Source organism: Xiphias gladius, chromosome 12, assembly GCF_016859285.1.
Source record: "Xiphias gladius isolate SHS-SW01 ecotype Sanya breed wild chromosome 12, ASM1685928v1, whole genome shotgun sequence".
Taxonomy (NCBI): Eukaryota; Metazoa; Chordata; class Actinopteri; order Istiophoriformes; family Xiphiidae; genus Xiphias; species Xiphias gladius.
The window spans coordinates 367,052-391,287 of record NC_053411.1 but is presented as its reverse complement, the minus strand read 5'-3'; the positions used below and the strand labels follow the sequence as shown (position 1 = coordinate 391,287).

At 38.7% G+C, this 24,236-nt stretch overlaps 2 protein-coding genes across 7 annotated transcripts in view; both read right to left on the bottom strand.

Annotated features, from left to right (window-relative positions):
* Window positions 1-20,086, bottom strand: part of alox12 (arachidonate 12-lipoxygenase) — a 31,118-nt gene extending 11,032 nt beyond the window's left edge. Inside the window, exons 1-8 of one of the 6 annotated variants that reach the window (XM_040141065.1) lie at window positions 19,977-20,086; window positions 19,247-19,383; window positions 19,096-19,132; window positions 18,096-18,219; window positions 15,759-15,835; window positions 12,890-13,223; window positions 2,415-2,561; window positions 1,119-1,317 (exon numbers count right to left, since the gene is read on the bottom strand). In XM_040141065.1, coding sequence (XP_039996999.1) covers window positions 1,119-1,317; window positions 2,415-2,561 — 346 coding nt within the window. In that variant the 5' untranslated portion in view covers window positions 12,890-13,223; window positions 15,759-15,835; window positions 18,096-18,219; ... (1 more) ...; window positions 19,247-19,383; window positions 19,977-20,086. Of the gene's footprint in view, window positions 1-1,118; window positions 1,318-2,414; window positions 2,562-8,165; window positions 9,447-12,889; window positions 13,224-15,254; window positions 15,462-15,758; window positions 15,836-18,095; window positions 18,220-19,095; window positions 19,133-19,246; window positions 19,503-19,976 lie in introns of those variants that run through there. The other 5 variants (XM_040141068.1, XM_040141064.1, XM_040141067.1 and 2 more) reach the window with 5 other exon arrangements.
* Window positions 20,087-20,688: 602 nt separating this feature from the next.
* The window catches only part of pelp1 (proline, glutamate and leucine rich protein 1), a 21,517-nt gene continuing 17,969 nt past the window's right edge, over window positions 20,689-24,236 (bottom strand). Inside the window, exons 18-19 of the mRNA XM_040141063.1 lie at window positions 22,053-22,361; window positions 20,689-21,357 (exon numbers count right to left, since the gene is read on the bottom strand). Coding sequence (XP_039996997.1) covers window positions 21,265-21,357; window positions 22,053-22,361 — 402 coding nt within the window. The 3' untranslated portion in view covers window positions 20,689-21,264. The remainder of the gene's footprint in view (window positions 21,358-22,052; window positions 22,362-24,236) is intronic.

The following is a 24,236-nucleotide window of genomic DNA, read 5'->3' as shown; positions in this document are numbered from 1 at the left end:
GGCAACACTATATAAATGTAAAAACAAATTTCATGGTAATAGAAAGCAGAAATAGCAGCCCCAGCAATCCAGCCTTTTTGCATGAAGATACAGGGCCCATTTACACCAGGATTTACATATGTATGTGACATATGTATGTTTTTTGTATTTATTCATGGCATTAATAAGTGAAGTTGTTATCTCCATTTTGACTGCACTGTGATCAGATCTCATTATACAAATTAGTTAGATCTCAATATGCAAATTAGTTAGTTACTGCTTGTAGTTTTTCCTGGGGTTAGAGTTAGGATGTAGCTTGAAAAGACAGGAAGAGTTAGGTTACCTTTCAACTATTAGTAGCTGATAACGCCGTACAGACTGCCTTTACACCTGGCAGAAATATGATGGTTCAGGTGTAAACGGAGTAACAGATCAAGAAATTAGCTGCAGTGGTGAAGCCTGGAAATTGCTAAGTCTCAACTCAATATCCCAGAAATAGTATTCATAATGTACGAGGTAAAATTTTATGTTAAGTCCCAACGTTCAGTGCAAACACAGGAAGAGTGTGTCTTTATATAAAGCTGGGGAAAGTGAGGGTGTGGAGGTTGGGATGGTGGATGGAAACGCAGTGCACTGGACACTCATGTGGGTAATGTCTTTGATGTGTCTCCCCCAACACCTAACCTGACACATACCCGACCCATTTTCAAACCTTAAGTGTTTAAGTTGTCTAACGTTAGTACTGTAACCATAATTTATTTGCCATAAGCACATCTTTCCCTAACCTGAACCATACCAATAGTTGCTATGTACAAATATTGTCAAAACAAATATTGAAACAAGACTGAGATCTGTAACAATTTCATGCTAAAATTGAAATCAAGTTTGCAATACCACTCAAGTCCAAACCACTCCATTCATCACAGCATGGACTTTTTCATATCAAGGCTGGTTCATAACAGGTATATGTGGACAAAAGATGAAAGAATGATCAGTCCACACACCAGGATTTGCGTGTCACTGGTCTTGTGTCCACACAAACACACAACCTGCTTCTTTGGCTGCTTTGCTAAAAGGCACCTTGACAATATGTTTACAGCTAACCAGGAGCTGACTCTGAATGCCTGGAATCTTCTTACCTGTTCCTTCTCTTATCTCCACCCTTACATCTCCTATAAGCCAGCGGTAACAGGGGAAAGTCACTTTGTCTCCACCTGGAGGCTCCACTGTGACATAGCGACAGAACCAGTTATCTTCCACCCAGTACCTCTGTTTCTCCAGTCTGACCAGTAGCAGGGAGCCTAAAGGGAATGGACTAATCACCTTGTACTGGTCCACCTGATGGAGATGGATGAAGAATGAGAAAGGAAAACGAAATAAATCATTGTCGAAGGTTTTGAAAGTAGTCGCACATTCAAGCATAGACAAACAGTACTGCATTCAAACTCAAAGATGACTGAATGACTGAAACATTCAAAAATGAATGTGTGTCCAGAATATATAATAATAATGTAATGCCCCCAGTGTGTCTTAGCCCTCCTAACATTTGAATGTATCAGGAAAACCTCCACTGGGAGAGGTCCAGAAGACATCTTGATCAGTTGATAAACCACCTCAAATGGCTCCTTTGACACAAAGAAGCAATGGCCACCACAGACCACCTGTCATTTTCACATTCCATTTTACACTCACGCACGAAGACCCTGAGATTCATAAATTTTCTGCTAAACTTACTTGGCAAGGTGAGAAGTGACCATGAGGGAGATAGTACCTGGCCCTGACATAGAATGTCTTAAATAATGCTAGAATTATCAAATCAAATCCAGAAGGTAACAGCGTTGCATTTCATCATTGCATGCCTCTTGAGATGGGATATTTGCTTAAAGAAATAGTGGATGTTATTTCTTTAAGTGAAATAGCATGCACTATTTCCCTTAATTCCTACTGGCAGGCATTGGAGGTGCAAATTTTAAACCACTTTTGCAAAGATGCATTGTCAGATTATGTAGTTTGTTAATTTTTTAAAAAGTGATCACAGTTCTGAATGCTGTAATGTTCAGAAAGTGCCAGTGAGGTGACTGATGATGCTAACAGCAACTCAGCGATTTAGTTTCAAAGATTCATTAATTTAGCTATGAAATACATAAATTTAATGTAGCTACAGTATAAAATAATACAAGTACAATACTATGACTCCATTGGCACTTTATCAACATATTGGAGGACAGAAGAGAGATACATCATTCACCCAAATTTAATCAAAAATCTTTTTAAAAATTGCACATTAAACATGAGTGAACAAACAAAACAGAAAGAAACAAATAAACAAAGTTATATGTAGACTTGAGTCCAACGTGATGAACTGCGAGAAATAAGGTGGGGATGATTTGAGTCTTGATTTGAGTCCAAATCACATGCTACTTTGACACACTTACTGCTCCTCGACAGAAGTCCAGTCCAGGGTTGTCCAGTAGGGTGCGCTCACTCTCCCCTTTCTCCCCCACCAGGGTCACGAAGATGTAGTTGTTGGTGCCTGAATACTGTGCCGTACCAGTTGCTACTGTTACAGTGTAGACTTCCATCTGGGCATGGACAGACAAACACACACACACACACACACACACACACACACACACACACACACACACACACACACACACACACACACACACACACACACACACACACACACACACACACACATACCCATACCCAGCATGTTGAGTATGGGTTCAGCTGAGTTCCTTGAAGGCTATCTATCTATCTATCTATCTATCTATCTATCTATCTATCTATCTATGTAAATCCCTTTGCCACACTGATTGCCACAATGATTGCTAAAAGATGCATACATTCAAACCTGCAACTGCAGTAGAATGAGTTGTACTGAATAGCTCTGTTACTGTCAGTGCCGCACTGGCCAGCCTAGTCTTACCAAGAATAACGTACATTTTAGACAATTTTACACCTCACAATTTATGTCCAACATTGACACAGGAAGTAGTGGGCTCTTTATGTATCGGGGTAGAAAGTGAGGTTGTGGAGGTAAGGGTGGTGGATGGCTGTGTGATGTATCTGACTTTACTATAGTAGACCAGCATTTATTTCCCATCATGGACCTGCAATATTTGCCTTTTAACCTTTTATAACCACCACTTTTCCTAACCACAACCTTAACCAAGTGTTTTAATTTACCTAAGCATAACCATCCTAACCATGATTAATTTTCTGGTAATCACAGTCTTTTCCAAACCTTAACCGTAACATAGCTGCTGTGTGCAGAGATGTTAGAAAAGGAGAATTTTAAAAACAATGTCATTTGGTTTTGAAAAAAAACATCCAATGTTGATATTCTTATCTGTTGACAGGGTTGCACCGTCATAGGATGCCATTTCTCGAAGAGAACTGTTTGTAAGATTTGTAACCTGCTTTAGCCCCAGTCAACTGTTAAGTGCTAAGGTGATAAATCTAGAAGCAACAACGTGTGGTATGTGGTAGGCAGTTATGAGCGTGAGCTTCACATGGCTGAGATATTTTTTGAAACTAACAACCAATCACATGTAACATCAACATGTCAACATGAGAGACATGTCGACATGTTGAGAGATATCAAGATGAACATCTTGATATTGGGTGTTGTCTAAAAAAAACATTTCCTGGAGAAATATGTGGACTGAGGAAGTCCACATATTTCTCCAGGAAATGTTTTGTTTAGACAATACCCTTAAGTCAAAAACACCCATTAAGCCATTACATTATCCAGGTATTACATTCATATAATACGAATCAAACTTTTCTTCAAAAAATGAATAAACTGTAGTTGTCACATATTCTGTGAGTGAAGTAATGTAATGATGTGAGTATAATTTCCTGGTAATAATTTGAATATTATTTAAAGAATAATCAAATGTGCAAACCACACTGATGCAAATGACCTGATGAAAAAACAGATAAGCTGTCTGAAACAGCAGATATGTAAGCCCTCATAACTGTGGCAGGACGTGACTAAGACCTGCATAATGAGACACGATGTGCCTGTATGTTATGTACATTCAGTAGCTTTACACACTATGCAACTCTTCCTTGAATGTTGATACATAAATTATCATTTATTTATGTCAGTATAAAGTTTAGGCCATGCCATTTATTTTTGTATGGTCAGTGGTGGAAGAAGTATTCAGAACCTTTACTTAAGTAAAAGTACCAATACAGCAATATGAAATACTCCATTACAAGTATAAGTCCTGCATGAAAAATCCTACTTAAAATGTAGTTAAAGTATTAGTGAAAGTACTGGTTTGGTCCCTCTGACTGATATATTACTATATATTACATCATTATATCATTAATACTGAAGCATCAGTGCGTAAACAGCATATTACTGTTACTCTTTTAAGCTGCTGGAAGTGGAGCTAGTTTGATATACTTTATATACAGTTTCATAAACAGGGACACCAGATAAATTTGAGGGGTTGTGAGATGATTCATGGGAGAGGAATAAAGAATAAAAAATTCTGATTCACAAATCTGTTTTCAGTTTTTTGACTTTTTCTCAAATCTAATTTTTGGTGGGATATTGGATCATTTCTGACTTTTCAGAATGAAACAGAATGATACTTTTCAGCGTAACATCTTGCACGGAGCTTTTGTTGTGGGCACTGATCACACTTGTTGAGACAGCAGGGTGGGACAGTTAAACATTTAAAGGACAATAGGAAAATGTCGTCTGTAATAAAGAATAATTAAAATCAGTGTAAAATTTCCTCCATATCCATTAAGTAGAAAAGGGGGATAAATGAAAAGATTTGTTTAACAATGGTTTGCACCAGGCATCAAACAAATCTCACATACACTACTGAAGAGATGAACAACATGTCAGCAAACGACAAGAAAAAACAGCTCAGTAAAGCATGACCATTTGGAACCACCATCAGATCCCTTCGTATACATGTAAATAGATTTTGTACATATGCCAAGCTATCAAGGTTATAAATATTTGTTGGTAATTGTAGATATGTTCTCCAATTGATAGAAGCACTCAAAGTGCACCCAATCCATCTACAGTACCAAGTCCTCATGAAGTATTGATGGGGAATGCATTTGGTAGCTATTCATGGGAACTCTCAATATGCAGTGCTAAAATAGGTGTTGAAAAAAACTATCAAACAGATGGCAGAAACTCTAGTAGTTGCTAAATCAACAATTTGGTACATTCTTAAAAAGAAGGAATGCAGTTGCAAGCTCAGCAACACCAAAAGGCCTGGAAAACCATGGAAGACAACTAAAAGATGATCGCAGAAAAAAAGGTGGGTGTATCTTTGTCAAAGTCTACAAACAAGAGATGCCTTCTTGAATGTAAATACAGAGTTTAACTCAAGGTGCAAACCACTGGTAACACCCAAGAACAGAAAGGCCAGATAAGACTAAAAGCTAAAAAGCCTGCCCAGTTTTGGAACAAGATTCTTTGGACAGATGAAATTAAGATGAACTTGAAGAAAAGAGTATGGAGAAGGAAAGGAACGGCTCATGATCCAAAGTACAGTATACAACATCGTCTGTCAAACATGGTCGAGGCAGTTTTATGGCATGGTCATGTATGGCTGTCTATGGATCTGGGTCACTGGTGTTTATGAATAGAAGTAGCAGGATGAATTCTGAAATGTTTTGGGCTATACTATCTGTTCAGATTCAACCAAATGCTGCAAAACTGATAGGATGGTGCTTCATGGTACAGATATGTAATGATCCAAAACATACTGCGAAAGCAACCCTAGAGCTTTTCAAGGCAAAGAATTGGAATATTCTTAAATGGCCAAGTCAATTACCTGACCTCAACCTAATTGTTCATGCTTTACACTTACCAAAGACAAAACTGAGGGCAGACAGACCCACAAACAAGCCGCAATTAAAGGTAGCTGCAGTAAAGGCCTGGCAAAGCATCTCAAGGGAGGAAACTCAGTATTTTTGTGATGTAAATGGGTTCCACACTTCAGGCAGTCATTGACTGCAAAGGATGTTCATCCAAGTATTAAAAATAATCCTCATATTTACAATTATGTTGGTTTGTCCGGTTCCTTTTTAGACTCTTAAAATGGAAGAACTATGTATAAAAATGGCTGTAATTCCTAAATGTTTAATGCAATATTTATGTTAAAGTTCTTGCATTAAAGTTAAAAGTCTACAATTCAAACACATCTTGATGGCTTCATTTCAGATCCATTGTGGTGGTGTACAGAGGCAAAAATACAAAAATGATGTCACTGTTGAAATACTTATGTACCTAACTTAGTATGTTAAAACAGAGAAAGTTTCATTTGCAGGTGTCAAGCAGACTCCCAAAACCATCACAGGAGCACGTGTGAAACTGTGATCAATAAACAACCAGTAAGAAGATGGATAGGGATTCAACTGAAGGTCTTTACACATGATGAGAACTAAAATATATGTATATTTCTATTCACAGACAGAATTTGTACTGTGCTATGCTAATATAATGTGTTTTGGTTTACTTTTAATTATTCTGTTTGCTTTGCTTTGCTCATACACTGATTCTTTGCTAATAATCATTTAGTTCAACTCATGTTTTAGTAGCATGAAAAAAAGGAAAAATCTTTGTTATGGATAGTCACAGTGTATGTCACAATGAATGATAATGATCGACATTTCATCACTTTTGTGATATATTGTTTAAGTGGACTGTCTGATTAAGTATTATTTTGATGAAGTTTAGTTAGATTGATTAAGTTTTAATTATTTCTTTGATTCAGTGTTTGGTTGATTGAATTATTATTAATTGTAGTTTGATTTTGATTTTGATTTTATTCCTTATATTTATCTCTTAATTCTTATTTAGTTAATTAGTTTTATTTAACACATCTTTTACTTGTAGAAAATACATGAATTATGATGGTTATTTTTATTTTTGATTTGATTTTCATTTGATTTCTTTTGGATTGTACTTTTAATCTTGTATTATTGTTGTAATTTCTTAGTGTAATTTGATTTAATCAGTATAAGCAGGGGAACTTGATAAGATTTGATAAGACCTTAACATCTCTAGTTCGATGTGTTTGATTTGAGAGTGAAATGTTGATGCACCATAGGGGATCCAAAATTACTAGCTTGATGCATTATTAAACATTTTTCAGTATTGATTAATTGTATAATGTTTTTCTTGATTTCCCGTAAGGTAGAGAAATGTGCTGATTGCTTATTGTAATAGTTCTGGTACTTCAACTCTGAAGATTATCCTGACCATGGTTTATTTAGTTAAGTTAGTGTTGATCTCACGATCAAAACGGGGGGATCTGTGAGGGACTTTTCCTTCTTTAGGTCTATTTTCTTTAGTAACTCTGTTTTCTTTCATTTAGGCATATCTACACAGGTCACACTCACATGTCACGCACTATAAACAATAGTTCACTGTCTGTTTCTAGGATAGCTGTGAAAATACAGATACTGTGGATAGCCATAACATACAGACTGTGTCTCTGTCTCTAATCTCTCTAATCGGGATATACAAAGTGAGATAGGTCAAATGTGAATTAGTACTTAGGATTAACCAATAGAATCTTCACATGTGGATGTGATGTAGTGTCATGAACAATAACCTTTTTTGGACATGTAGTAAATATGACATTGTTATTATATAGTTAAATGTTGTCACCAGAAAGGATGAAACGCTGACATGCTGAAGTAAGCGTATTGTGTATTATTATTTGTGGTTGCTGGCGTTTCTGTGTTACTGGTAGCAAGTTTTGCTGCTCTGCCCCTACCCAGTTAATTTAGCTATTTTCTTCATTTCAGTAGCTAATTACTCGCTGTACATTTAGACATACAGTAGTTCTGCTTAGTCCCTCTTAGCTCTCTCCTTCTTTTAGTGACTTTCTCGCTACTGCACGGTTGTTTACATGCTACTCAGATCTGCTAGTTAATTTAGCTTAGTAGTTAGCGATGGCTTCTCTCTCTCTCCTTCTCCCTCTCCTGTTCTCTCTTTCTCAGTGTGTCTTATTTTTAGTTTTTCCTCTGCCTCCTTTAGCAATAATAGTACATATAGTAAATGTAATTTATTTGCAGTGATTGAGTCGAGTCTTGGTGAATTGAAAGCACGGCTCTGCACCATTGAAACCAAATTGTTAGCTGCTGTAGCTAGCCAGCCCCCAGTAGCTGGTGCGAACCAACCCTACCTTCCCCTGGCAGCTCCCGAGCAGCCAGGAATCCAGGGTGGCTGGATGACTGTCCGTAACAAGAAGCGTAGCCCTAAGCAGAAGACCATGGTTCACCAGCAAGCAGTTCACGTTTCAAAAAGACATTCCCCATTTTGCGATACACCCGCTGAGAAACCAGCTTTGGTTTTTGTCAGCTCTATCTTGTGAAACATGAAGTTAGCGACACCGGCGACCATTGTCAAATGTCTTCCTGTGGACAGAGTGGGTGACGTAGAGTCCTATTTGAAACTTCTGGCTAAGGATAAACATAAATACATTAAGATTGTTATTCACGTTGGCGGTAACAACACCCAATTACACCAATCGGAGGTCACAAAAATTAATGTTGAGTCTGTGTACATATGCAAAGACAATACCGGACTCCGTAGTTTTCTGTGGGCCCCTGCTTAATCTGAGTTATAGTCTTACTGAAAATTGGCTGTGTCATGATGAATATGCTAGCCTAAATGAATTCCCTCCCCCCAGTCATATCATTACTCACATTCCTCGAGGCACCAGCCGAGGAGAGGTGGAGTTGCAGCCATTTTCAACTCAGTCTGATTAAATCAACCCTAAACCTAAAATCAATTATAACTCATTTTAAAGCTTGATTCTTAAGCTTGAGTCTTACACACCAAACATAGAAAACATTGAAGCCTATTCTTTTTTTGTTTATCGCTTACCATGCTCCTGGACCGTACTCTGAATTTTTATCTGAATCTGAGTTTTTAATCAAGTTTAGTCCTTAGTACAGATAAAATAATTATAGTAGGGGATTTTACTATTCTTGTGGATTTTTACAATGATAGTCTTAGCACTGCGTTTATCTAATTATTAGACTCAGTTGGCTTCGCTCAAAGTGTAAATAAACCCCCCCCACTTTTAACCACACCCTTGACCTTGTTCTGACTTATGGCATCAAAATTGAACATCTAATAGTCTTTCCATAGAAACCTCTTTTATCAGACCATTATTTAATATCTATTAAATTCCTATTACTAGACTTACATACCATTAGGCACAAAATGTCTTTACTAGATTTCTATCTGATAGTGGTGTAGCTAAATTTAAGAAAGTGATTCCATCAGCACCTAATTCACCACCATGTTTCAATATAACAGAGGACTCTTATGCTAACTTTAGTCCCTCCCAAATTGATCATCTTGTTGATAGTGCTACAGGCTCAATGACAATGACACTTGACTCTATTGCTCCTCTAAAAAAGAAGACAATGGGAAAACTGGCATGATAGTCTTAAAACCTATAACGAAGGCCCTCTGTAATGCCAAAGCAGCCTATTACACATCTTTAATAGAGGAAATGAAAACAACCTACGTTTCTTTTCACCACTGTAGCCAGGCTGACAGAGAGCCATAGTTCTATGGCCTATAGTTCTAACCGAACTAGTGGGGTGCGGTCTCAGAGACAGGTTGCTTGAGGACATTATACCATTAGTTAGCACTTCTTTATCAGATATAATAAAGACATACTTGTCTTGGTGCTGATTTTGACACTTATAAGCCAGTTTAAGTCCATATACTTAAAAGTTAGCCACAGTTACACAAAGTTCTGTGCTTGGACTGTCTAGTCACCTGATATATGCTTTCTTTATGCAATATTGATACGAAACACTCAGATGATACCCAATTGTACTTGTCAATGAAGCCTGATGAAACCAATAAGATAGCTAAACTTCATGCATGCCTGAGGGACATAATAACCTGGCTGACAAGCAACTTTCTGCTGTTAAATTCAGACAAAACTGAAGTTATTGCGCTTGGCCCCCAACACCTCAGAAACACATTATCCAATGATATAGTTATTTGAAATGGCACTGCCCTGGCCTCCAGCACCACTGTTAGAAATCTCAGTGTTCTCGGTGATCAGGATATATCCTTTAACTCCCACATAAAACAAACTGCAAGGACTGCCTTTTTTGCACCTATGTAACATTGCAAAATTTAGGCAAATCCTGTCTCAATAAGATGCAGAAAAACTAGTCCATGCTTTTGCTAGGCTGCTAGGCTGGATTCCTTATTATCAGGCTGACAACAAGTCTCTAAATAGTCTCCGGCTGTGTTTTCTGAAATCAGGCTGAGTTACTACAATGGAAGACTCGGGGTAAGCCTCACTCATATATTTCTGGCAAAGATCTCTGACGTAGTTGAGAGGCTCCTCAACAGCAAGGCACTGGGTGTGGATGAGATTCAACCAGAGAGGCTGAAGGTTCAACCCATTGTTGGGCTGTATTGGCTGACATGCCTCTTGTTGCTTCAAGAGGCATGTTGTCTTTGGACTAGTGGCATGTTGCCTTTGGACTAGTGGACTGGGATGGTAGTTCCCATTTTTTTAAACGGGGGACTGGAGGGTGTACTCCAATTATTGAGATATCACGCTGCCCGGGCTTTTCTGGAGCTCTAAAGTTAATTCATGTGGGTGTGGCGACAATCCTCTTCCAATGACGACCAGAACCAGAAAACAGGATCTGAAACTCGATCCCTGTGACTTCTTTTCCTGCAAGCTCTCCTTGGCTGAAGAAATGATAACATTGGGAATTCCAGCCAGGCTAGAATGGGCTCTGTTCTTCAACCAGTTTAACTTTGTTCTCTCCTACTCTCTGGGGTCCAAGAACATCAAACCTGATGCCCTGTACCACCAGTTCAAATCCGACGAAGATCCCAGCTGGCAAAAAAACATTATCCCTCCACCCTGTGTTGTGGGAGCGGTGCCCTGGGGAATCGAGCAGCAAGTAATAACTTCTGACACCAATTACTCTGCTCCCAGTACCTGTTCTGATCGCCTCTTTTTTCCCAGTTCATCTCCGCTCTCAGGTTCTCCCGTGGGACAATTGCTCACACCTGGCATGACAACTGGGGGTGGCTCACACCCTGTCCCCATCTGTCAGGGCTTCTGGTGGTCCTCCATGGGGGCTGCTGTCTGGGAGTTTGTGATTGCCTGTCAGAGCACAAAGTCTCTCACCAAGCCCTTGCTGGGTGCCTGTGGCTGCCACTCATTCCTCATCACTGCTGGTCAAATATCTCTCTGAGTTGTGCATATCAGCCCTTCTAATTCCAGGCCGTAATACCTGGAAGTTGCCCATCCAGTCTACATGTGTTTTGTGGACTTGGAGAAGGCTTTTGACCTTAGCCCTTGGGAATTCCTGTGAGGGTATTGCAGGAGTATGGGGCTGTCACTACAAGCCGTGTGCCATGTAGAGCTGTGCCCTCTTTCTTGGAAAGGAAGTCAAACATGTTTCCAGTTAGTGTTGGCCTCTGTCAGGATTGCCCCTTGTCATAGATTCTGTTTATGATTTTCACGGACAGGATCTTGAGGCGTAGCCAAGGGGAGAAGAGTGTCTGGTTTGGGGAACTCAGAATTGTTTTTCTACTCTCTGCATATCATGTGGTTGTGATGGCTTCATCAGACTCTATTCTTCAGCATGCACTACAGTGGTTTGCAGCTGAGTTCAAAGTGGCTGGAATGAGAGTCAGCACCTCCAAATCTGAGGCCATGCCTGAAAACAGTGGATTTCTTCCTCTAGGTTGGGAGTGACTTGCTGCCCCAAGTGAAGGAGTTTCAGTATCTCGGGTTTTTATTCACGAGTGAGGGTAAAATGGAGAATGAAACTGACAGGCAGATTGGTTTGGCATCAGCAGTAATACAGATGTTGTACTGGACTGTTGTGGTGAAGAGGGAGCTGAGCCAGATGTCAAAGCTTTCAATTTACCCATATATGTAATCTGGCCTGGGTTCCCCCAGGAGGGGATGGCAAATTTTGCTGAGGAGTGGGATGCCTTGCTTAACTTCCTGTCACTGTGACCTGACCCCAGATAAGTGGCAGAAAATCAGTGGATTGATGTTTGATGCAGGGGTTGTTGTTTTTTTTTTTCATTTCAAAAATCAGCAAAATATGTAATTTGCCAAAGTGTGCCCAAACTTCAGTCACTGAAATAAAATTATCTGTTCAATGCAATTTCCCCCTGTTGTATATTTGGAGAACCAAGCAGCAATACAGGTTGCTCCTACATTGAGCCAACAGTGAGTTTACCAAATACAGTGATGCAACCTGTGTGTTTCCTTAGAAGCATCAGTAAAAGCACAGGGTGTGGTTAGAGCAAACAGATGTGCAACTCACTGTGCATTCTAAGACTTCAGACCTTACATGTCCTTACATAACCTGCTCTATGGTCTGATTTACTGAGTAACATTGTCGAGTTATGTTGATGCAATCATGCTTATCAGCATCTTAACACTATTACCCCAGTACTTTTACATGTTTGACAGTTCAGCTGGTGCTTGTAATATTAAGCTTTGAAAATTTTCACATTTCTTTCACACCAAATAGTACTTTTATGGGGATTTGAAGGCATATTTGAAAGCATGGAAATGCTTCATATTTATGAATACTGGATCAAGTCTCAGCTTCTAAAAAAATGTTTTTTTGACCTTTAACAGTACTTTGTCTTTAATTAAAAACACAATTGATGCAACTATTGATACAGCAGCAATCTCAATGCAGGAGCAACCTAAATTGCTGATTGGGTCTCCAAATGCACAACGGGGGCAAAATAAGCAATTTCCATAAGTCTGTATGCTTATGCATTAAATCTTATCCAGAGTAAAAAAAATCACAGTAAGCTATACATGATACTATTTGTATCACAGGGCTGTCAGAAGCCAAAAAAGAAGAGGAAAACACTCACCTTATTCCACGGGTGTTTTTATAGTATCAATTTTCTCCTTTTCTTTTCCTGTAGATTTCCTTTGGTTCTGTTCGTATTCATACACTTCCCTCTTTATTCCTCCCCCCTCCCCCGTGTCCGATTCCTTCTCTTTCTCTTAAAAAAAGTATTCACAGGTCTCTGCTTTAAGTTCAACAATTACTTGGTCAGTTGGTCTGGTCTGTTTCTCTGTGGCAAGTTTTGAATCTTTTCAGCAGGAGTAGTTCTACTACACTCTCTCCCTCCCTCTTACTTCTGAACTCTATAGACTTTCTCTCTCACACTCTCCTCAATCAGTCCTTTATGTAGTTTCACCCTGCTCTTCCACACACATGCATACAGATACACACACATAAACACACAAAGTTGCAAAAGGGGAAGTTGGGTCAATATTTGGGCTCTACAGTGTCAGATAAGAGCCACATTATAGAGCAACATACCAGCAGCAGCTGTAAAAACTCAAGAATTGAAAGAAGTATATAAACTGAAGTTAAGTAATACAAAAAGTTTATGGGAGATTGTCTAATAAAGTTGCCATTAAGTGATGGTAGACTTCTGGCACCAGTCTTCCAAGATAAAACTTAAAGATACTTGACCTTATGTCAAGTTTTGAGGAAATGAAACAAATTTCTGGTTAAAAAATATTAGCAGGCCACATAAGGTGGAGACATAAGGTTGAACATGAATCAAAACTGAGAACAGGGGCAACGTATTTTTTTGGATGAATAAAGTGCTACATTTATTAACAGCAGCTGAGTTACTACACGGTGGTTGGGATGGATGGCAGGTGTACAAAGTGCATGAATATCACACTAAATATCCACATGATGATTCCCTGTCAGCTCAGCAGCAAGTTAACCTGTCCAACTCCATGGTGGTGTCCCGAATCCTGCTATGTAGCCATATTTAACAGAAACAAACATGCTGCTGCTTTTCATTTCAGTCTGGGTAGTCTGTCTAAGCCGTATAGAGTCCAACTTACCCTCCAGTGAGCATACATTAGACAACAGGATAGACAGGAGAGCAGGTCCACTGGGCTTAGCCTTTAGCCTAGCCCAGATACCTTCACAAGTTGACCACTTTTCGGTCCCCTCACACTGCTTTCTATGCTCCCTCCTCCAGATCAGTGCTTGCAAAGCATAGCTGGCCTGGACTCCAAAACTCATATAAAGACATTCGACTAGTACTCACTCTACCAATCTCCAGAAGATCCTGGTGGCTGTAGCTGAGTTTTGCTGCATAAAAGGTGTTTTTTTTAAACACGTCCGCGAGAGTGTGCTGCATATGTACAGCTAAATATGAGTGACTGAATTCCACCAAATCATTTTATGTACATATATTCATTGCTTCAGGACATCTCCTACTATATTTATTGCACAATGTGTGTATGAGTGTGTGTGTGTGTGTGCATGTACGTGTACCAAGGACGTGGTCGGTGTAGCACCTAGGTTTGTACCTGAATTGCGGGTCAAAGCTTTTTCTGGCTGTAAAGGAGGTAAGCCGTGTTGGGTATATCTCCTTCATAATTTTAACAAAGTTGTTCTTGTGATATAAATGCTATTTAACAGTGGTATTTTATTCTGTATTGTCTTTTTCATTCTGTGAGAGTTTTCTTGAGGCATGACACCCTTATCGATAGTTTTAAATCTGTTTATTATGTGAGATAGCAGGCTTATATATTTTTTTGTAGAGTTCACCTTCTTGCTTGCTATGAGCAGTGTGTAGGTTTTAGGGGGATCTATCAGCAGAAATAGAATATAATATCCATAACTATGTTTTCATTAGTCTATAATCAACTGAAACTAAGAATTGTGTTTTCGGTAGTCTAGAATGAGACCTTAATATCTACATAGGGAGGGGGTCCTCTTCCACGGAGAAGGCCTTTTGCGTTTTTACATTACCTGGAGGCCACCATAGGTTCTCCTACATGCTTGGAAAGGGAGGGGTGAGGAGAGGGGTATTCAGTTGGTTACAATCTGCAACCTTACGTAAGATGACACTAAATCTTACACACTGGTCCTTCAAATCTTTTTGCACTTTCTTTTAATATCTCAGATGTTGGAGAGGGAGGAATTGTTTTTTGTTTCTTTTATTGAAATATTTTAAAGAAAAGCCTGGCAGAACTGTGAAGCTGACAGAGCAGAGGTGAGAGCAACTATAAGGACGGTGGGAGGGTCAAAAAGTTGAACAGGAGGTTTTTTCAAACCTCCTGTTCAACGGAAATGTTATTTTTCAATAACAGTTCCGTCGAATGAAAGAAGAGAAGTTCTACATAGTCTCTATAGTACTCAGTACAATATGGGCATCATTCAGTTTGATTCTGAACTGGGCCACTAAGAATGCATACTTTGGGTATGTGTCAGCTAGGATTGGCTCCACACATGCACACCTCCACCTGAGTTATCCAGATATGAAGATCATCTTCACTGGCCTCACCCAGAGATGCAGGTGTAAGGTTGGTGCCAGTCTGGGGAAGATTGACAAGGCTGCAGGTTTGTGAACAGTGTTATGGCTACATATGGTCATTGTTTAGGTAGCGGCTTTGTACATTACCCTCACAGACACTCCTTAGAGAGTCCTGGGCTATTTGTCCACCATAGAATTCATTTTACCACTAGGGGAAATTATATTTTTTAAACAGTCTTTCTGAGTCCATTAAATCCCAACTTCAGCAATGGTGGAATGTTCATGTATTTGTCCACTGTTGTAGTTGAGTATTGATGGATTTTTTTTAAAGCCCTGAACATAACCTATAACCTAAAGTGTCATGCCTTATGTGATTAGTGTTATCCTTGTTAATATACTATTTTGTTAATTTAACACTTGTGGCCATAACACTGTTAAGTCTCACCAGCTATACTCTTCCTTGTTCCGTATTCCCTTACCACCCCATGGTCTTCGGAACACTCTTCCTCATGTCGGATATAGCTGTAAATTGCAAAAAGTTTTGAATGTTAGAGTTCATAGTTCATATAGTTCATAGTTCTCAATTATTATAGTTAATATCATGCTATTGTGCTGGTCCCAGAGCATCAGTTATTTGGAGAGAGATTGTTACTGGGGCAAATTTAAATTCAAATACGCCGTCAGGTTGCCTTTTTGTCCCTCTCATAGTGACCTAAGTAAACCAAGAAACTTAACATGAATAGACTTCAGAACAACTTCTTCCTCAAGCTGTCAGCCTACTACAAATAAACACACAAGGACTCATAATGGAAAATGGCTCCTTGAATTTTTGCACATTCCCTCCATTACTTATGGACTATGGCAATACCTTTTTCAATTATGCATTACAGCCAACCTACAGACTGTTGCACTATGCTCACTTTAATTGTAAAGGCAGCTTTTATTCCTTCACCCAGGCCTTGGACTTGACTCAGAGTGTACAGGCTGCTGCACCTAACACTGAAAGCTATATATGAATTATTACATCTTTCCAGTGCTTTTGATGAATAATAACATTGTTGAAATTACTGCAGTTTTTAATGTGCAATACAGCTATTTATGAAGGTCTTGCTGTGAGGTTGTTGATGGTTTTTATGGTGTGTATTGGGTATGAATTTTAACAATAGCAACATGCACAGTATTGTAATCATAGAAGTAATTGATGGAGGTTTTGCCAGAATTTCTGATTAATTACAAGGTTATTTCTTCGTTAGCTTTAATCAACAACATAAATGATAGAAATGTTTGCTGTCACTGAACATTGACAATGAAGGATCAAAAGAGATATTAGAGTTTGTGCTTTCCTTCTGTGTGTCTTATGTACTTATCAATTTTAATGACACTGGAAACACTAATTCACAACTCTGTTAGATACATTACAAGGCATATGGTAAATCCGGAAAAACCAGGTGAGCGTTTATAGGTAAAGGAAAATGCACTCAGTACCATTTAATCAAGGTAGGTTTATTTAAACTTCAATATAACAGAAAACTATGATTCCAAATTACAAAGGCACATTAAACACAATTTTCAATTACAATAACTGTTGTTATGAATAAAACTAATGTAAATAAGTTGAACGACGCTGACATTTTTGAAGTCTCCATCAAATGAAAAACCATACACGGACATGTAATATCAATTACTTAACCTAACTGCTTTGAAATCTGTCAAATGTCGGCAGTTGTATTGAAGATCCTTGTTGATGTCAAATTGGGAAACACTTTCACCCGTTAAGGAGGTGAGTGTGCTAGAGTTGATCCATCACTTAATGACAGTTTAATACTTTAAAAATTCTATTTTTAAATATGTAAATACCATCACCTATGTAACAACGGCAGAAATAAATTCAAAGGCAAGGAACTGAATCTGTGAATAGTAAGAACAGAAAAATAAACTTCTAAAAGGTTGGTTTGTCCTTGCATCAGAGGAAGATGAACTGGATGTGGTTTTCTGGCATCATCATTATAATACATTTGAGAACTAAGGATGTTGTCCATGCTGTCTCCCTTCTCTACAACCAGATGAATGGCACCAAATATGCTACTCCATACATGAGGTCTTCCTTCTGTTAGCACCATTCGTTCAGTTTTCACAGTGTGGATTCCTTTCGAATTACAGTAAAACTCAAACACTTTAGTTAAGACATGGTGGATCACCATGTGGATCATTAGCTTGTCAGGTTAGGTGCATGAATGTCTGCTTCAGTTGAGACTATTGTGTATGAACTTGGAGTATTAAATAAACAATTTCCAACATGACAAATGTTCCTCTATACATTGTGTATTGTACATAGGAACAAGCATTTTTTGTTGTTGTATCATTTTGTAAAAAGAAATTCAAATGTGTGTAATGGGTCATCTTAAAACAGTGACATTAGAATGATTTCCTGTTTTGGGTATTCACTGTTCTATAAGAAAGTGCTTTAGTCACTTCCCTTTTAAGTGAGAGAATTTTTTTCTCCCGCTCATCCGTGTGGCAATGTAAATTTTATATTTAACTGTAATTTCAGTCTCTACTTTGATCATATTCTGGGTGTTTAATCTTCCAATCTACATTAGAGTAAATAAGTCTTACAATCTGTGAATTTGTTTTAGCGCTACATCAAAGACAATTCTATCAGCGACAGTTTTTTTCTAATAACATGGTATTGATTTAATTGTTAACAATATTTGTAATTCCTGCAAAAGTTTCCATGTTAGGTACATTAACAGAAAAAATTTATTTTAAGTACAGATCTTACATAGTGACGCTCCAACATGGAATCTTATGCTTCATACAGGACGTTTGGCTGCAGGAAAACTGAAGTCTTCGAGCTATCAAAACACAGGTGTAATGGTCAGAGCACAGGCATGACCTCTCATTTCCTGTAAAACACACAAAGGTTGGTTTAACACGATAACCACAGTGAATTCTATAACCACCTCACCACAGTATATAATTAACATAATAGTAACAATAACAATAATAATAATAATGATGATAACAATAACCACAATGTAAAGTTGACATCACAATGACATAACCACTAGGCTACTCCAGATTATGAGACCATATTTGATTGTCCAGTAATCACAATACATGGGTCAATTAAAAAGGAAACATCCAAAAAAAATTATAGCCTATTGTAAGTGCTGCTTTTGAAATGAGGATCTGTTCACAAAATTTAGTAAACTTGTTGACTAATGTTATTCCTTCCGACGTCTACAATACGTAGCTATATGAACAACGGGCTGGACAACTCCATGTTAACACCTGAGTGTGGTGGTTACAACTTTTTTTCACCTGTTTAACGTAAGAGACATAGGTATTCAAAACTACCTAATGAAAAGGTAGAATGTTAACGTTACTGTTGTGACCATATTTAAGTTACCTTAACGTTATATTAACCTGTACCATCACGACGTCGTGACGGACAATTTTATCAATTTAAATTAATGCAGAGCATAATACTAAAGCAATGCACTTAAACTGGGTCACATGTGCCAGAAACAGAACAAAAACAAAACGTCATTAAACGCTGGTCGAATCTTCCTTTTTATTGGTATTTGACTGAATAACTACCATTACTTTAAAGTAAGGATTTACATTCCACAGTCAATTGTTAGCACAGGTTACCAGCCCGGCGGGGCTAGGTACCGTTAGGATAGCAAACGCTCAGTCATCAGCTAACACTAGAGATAGCTAGATAGCTTGGTTAGCAAGGTGCTCCTGTAATTCACATTAAATGTGAGATTACTTACGATGCTAACTGTCTCTCCTTCTCTGGTCAAAGAAAACCTAGGGAAAAAAAACATACAATCTTTTTGGGTGCATTGTACACATCATACTTAACACTAAAACTGCTTTAACGGTGCATTACAATTGGAAACCATTAGGACAATAAACACTTACCGAAAAACATGGATATCAGAATCCCTTGAGGGTCTGTTAGTACAACTAACTGAAGAACACGCCTTAATTACGGTGAACCAAAGACTTCTTCAAACAAGCTAATGAACAGCATACATGTCTGTGGAAAATGCCTACTCCTACGAATAACGAGAAAATAAGAGTAATTATGACACAACTGAATCAAAACAATGTGCATGCTCGTTCACGATGTTCATCGGTGAAAGCATGTCAAAACAGGAACGCCCCCAAACATAACTCTCTTGAGGCTTATCTACTTAAGTATAGATGTATTTTCAAAAGTACCACCAGTACACTGATCAGAAGGAGTGAATATAGCTAATGACATCATAACTACTACTAAAATTTATTGACTCGATATTTCATAAGATAAGTTGACACTCTTTGAACGGGAGTCTATCGGACCCAGTTTTTTTTTTTTTTTTTTTTGAGCCAGCACCTAGCGACCCTCGGTGATATTGCACTTTCAGGCACTTCCGCATTGGCTTTGGTCACAGGACCTGGAGTCCACGTCCATTTTTATATACAGTGTGTAAAATAAACATGTACGTCAAATCCGTTTGGAAAGACCAAATGTCTTGTTGTTCTTAAGCGGAGGGAGGCAGCAAAGCACTTCCTGTGCCTAGTCTGCAGGAAAGGTCTGAGACAGCCTAAATCAAAAGCAAACTGTGGCAAGTTCTCAAAGATGTCAAAGATGTATGGAACAACCTACCTTCCTGCCAAGTACATGATGTGAACTGTAGGAAGGCCAGTTGTGACCACTGTTCCGTAAGAGTTGCAAAGTTGTCTCTCAGTTCCAGACTGCATACTCATTCATAGCAGGTTTGTAAATGTGTTCACACTGTAAAAGTGACAAACGTATGTATACTTAAAACATGGTGGACTCTAACACACAAAAGAAATGGAGAAGCCGTTCACAGCTGCAGAATATTTCAGTAAACTGCAAAAGGCTGTGAAACAGCTCCAGAAAGCTATAGGGAAACAAGTAGTATTAGATCTTATTCTGCTGCATTTTTGTTGTCAGCTGATTACCCTTGGTGCTCAGATTGTGTCATTTCCTGTTTTTTTTTTTCTACAACTTTTTTTTGTATATAACTACAAAAACAGAACACTATGGCAGCTAGTATGTAGAACCTACTGTGTGCAGTATGTACTATGGAATTTGGACAAACCTGATGTATCTCAATGTAAAGGGTCAGTTCACCCAAAGAACAGACACATTTCCTCACTTGTGGTATCTGTCCAGTCAGATAGTTATGGTTTTCTTTGTCCATGTTTTCAGATATCTGGTTCTGAGATTTCTGCCTCCACAAATAATTTCACAGGATGACTTCAAGTAAAGTGTTTGAACCATCCCTTTAAGAAAAAAAGAGAGCTGACTTACTGTTGTGCTTAACAATTAAATCATGAAAAATCATAATGTATGTAGTTTGATTTTCTTTACTTTTTCTAACAAAGCGTATGACAGTAATGACAAAACATGACGAGCACAAAAGGTACATATAAATCCAAGAAAAACCCACTGCATACACTAACTGTAGGATAATATGTACCGTATACAAGAACAAACGCTAGCATTCTGAGTGACACTTCATAGAGCTTCACCTTCCTCCCTCCCTCCCTCCCTCCCCGGTAGTACTTGGGACTCTAGAAAATGTATTGTTTCTTTTAGCTCATGTAAAACTAGATTGTGCCAATTAAAAGCTGGGTGGTGTGACAGTAAAAAGTCTGAAAAAAAAAAAAAGTGTCTTTCTCCAAGTATTCCCACACCCCACACAGTGCAACTCAAAGTCGACAACAATGTTAAAAGAAAGAAACCTGGGGGCCAGATTCTACGTATAATGTGAACAATGTGAACAACGACTGAAGATGTCAAAAATGATAAGGGAGTAGTTTTATGAGGTAACTAAATCTTGGAAATGTAAGTAATGATACAGGATCCTGGCAGCATCTCCTGCATCCATGGTGACTTCAGTTACATCAGTTTAGGCTGTCAAATTTTATGAGCGGTTCGATCCAGAGGCACCATCTTCATCATCAGGTGGACAGGCAACAAAATCAGCCAACATGGAGGCCATTGCTTCATCATCCATCTGAAGGAGAGACAAAAGGACAACTGCTCAGACATGCTTTGTGAGGGGTGGGGTGGGGAGTCTTTCATGCACAATTGAGCTTCTTTCAATACTGACGAAAATCTATTCAAATTAAAGCTGAGCCTTGGCACTTTAATGTAGTATCCATTATGGTATTTCAAATTGAATGTGCTGTAGTACAGAGCCCGAAGAACAAAAAAAATCTGTAACTGTCCAAATAATTAGTTGGTTTTTTTTCCTTTTCATTTTTTGCATGTTTGCATGCTCTGACTGTGCTGACTCATTAGGTTACTTCGGCAAATGTACCAATTGAACACTGTTTCTATATTCCTTATTGTTTAGGACAAATACCTAGTCCTATTAGTAACAGTTTTTTGAGGGAAATTTTTTAGAAATTATGAAATTTTTAAGAAAGGAGGTGTAAAATAAATTATTACCTTAAGGGCTCATCTGGCTCAACATACAGTTAACAAGCTTTTAGCTTCCACTGTTAGGTTTACATTGTTTTCGCTATGATGGGTATTACCATCGTAACCTAAGACGTGCAAATTTGTTTTTGTGGGTTCAAGATTGTCAGCATTATTTTGCCCCCCCCCATTTTATATGCATTAAATTAGTGTCCTGAGTATGTCTTGCATGATCAATGGAATATGAATGAGAGAACAAGTGAATCAGAATCAGCGATGAATCATTACCTTTTTCTTCTCAGTGCTTTGTCCCTCTTCATCCATGTGCACCTCATCTCTTTTCCTCTTCACTCCTTTCTCCGCCTCTCCATCACTCTCTCCCCCTCCTCCTCCCTCTGTCTCTTTGTGCTCTGCTTCCACTTTTTCATTTTTCTCAGCATTTCTCTCCTCTTGCGCTTTAGTATTCAGACCTGTTGAAGTTTCAGGATCTGCAGCTGCTGAGTCTGCTTCTTGAGCAGCTGCTAGCTGTTCTTCCTGATGACTGCATGGGTGGTTATCAATGACACTGGCTTCCTGTGCTGGTTCACCCCTTGACTCCTGTTGAGTTGAAGAGAGGGCTCAGTTTCCTTGTAACCACACTGTATCAATACCAGCCCCATTTATAAACTAGTATTTGAACAAAAATATGGATAATGGATGAGAGCATAGAAATTCTCAGCACTGTGTTATTTACAAATATTCATGATTTCCAAGGACATTTTCGGACCCAGAGTCATGTGAGAAGAACCAGATTAATTTAATTTGTCTATTTATTCTTGTTTTTTTTTCTCTTTAAACTAATCGCCCAGAATAGTTTGAGTAGAATTTAGAAACCAGAAAATCTGTCCACAACCTGCATGTTCCCACCGCCAACTGTCAATTAGTGAAATAACTGTCAGCAGCAATGTGTGTTGTGCCATCTTGCACATGCTCATAGAAAGCATAATTAAATTAAAAGGGGGCCCACTCATGAAAACAGCCCATGATGTGCACTGCCATCGGACCCTACATGTATTTAGTGTTCATAACAGAACATTCAAAGACGTATTCTATGGTGCACTATCCAGTTTGATGAGATATAGTACATTCAAAAAGTATTCAGACCCCTTCACTTTCTATGATACGGCCTAATGCTAAAAAATTTTTTTTAATTCATTTCTTCCCTGATCAATCTAAACACAATACCCTCATAATGATAAAGCAAAACCTAATTTTAGAAATTTTTGTAAATTTATTAAAAAAGGAAAAACTGAAATATTACATTAAAATAAGTATTCAGACCCTTTACTCAGTACTCAGTTGAAGCACTTTTGGGAGCGGTTATAGCCTCGAGTCTTCTTGGGTATGATGGACAAGCTTTGCGCACCTAGATTTAGGGATTTTCTGCCATTATTTTCTGCAGATCCACTCAAGCTCTGCCAGGTTGGATGGGGACCATAAGTGGTCAGGCATTTCCGGGTCTCTCCGGAGATGTTTGATCGGATTCAAGTCAGGGCTCTGGCTGGGCCACTCAAGGACATTCACAAAGTTGTCCCTTAGCCAATCCTGCATTGTCTTGGCTTTATGCTTAGGTTCATTGCCTTGCTGGAAGTTGAACCATTGCAGAGTCTGAGGTCATAAGTGCTCTGGACCAGGTTTTCAGTAAGGATATCTCTGCACTCTGCTCCTTTCAGCTTTCCCACAACCCTGACCAGTCTCCCTGTCCCTGCTGCTGAAAAAACACCCACACAGCATAATGCTGCCACACTTCCCAGTTGGAAAGGTATTTGGGCAGGTGATGAGCAGTGCCTGGTTTCCTCCAGGTATGACACTTAGAATTGAGGCCAAAGTTAAATCTTGGTTTCATCAGACCAGAGAATCCTATTTCTCACAGTCTGAGAGTCCTTTAGGTGTATTTTGCATCTCACAGCAGGCTTTCATGTGTCTTTCACTGAGGAGAGGTTTTCGTCTTGCCACTATGCCATAAAGCCAAGATCGGTGGAGTGCTGCACTGATGGTTGTCCTTCTGGAAGTTTTCCCCATCTCCATACAGGATCTCTGGAGCTCAGCCAGAGTGACTATTGTGTTCAAGGTCACTTTCTTACCAAGGCGCTTCTCCCTCGATTGTTCAGTTTAGCTAGGTGGCCAGCTCTAGGAAGAGTCCTGGTTGTTAAAAACTTCTTCCATTTAAGAATTATGGATGCAACTGTGTTTTTGGGAACATTCAATGCAGCGGATTTTTTTTTTTTTTTTTTTTAGCCTTCCCCAGATCTGTGCCTTGACACAATCCTGCCTCTGAGCTCTGCAGGCAGCTCTTTTGATCTCAAGGCTTGGTTTTGCTTTGATATGTATTGTAAGCTGTGAGACCTTATATAACCAGGTGTGTGCCTTTCAAAATCCTGTCCAGTCAACTGAATTTACCACAGGTGGACTCCAATCAAGGTGTAGGAACAC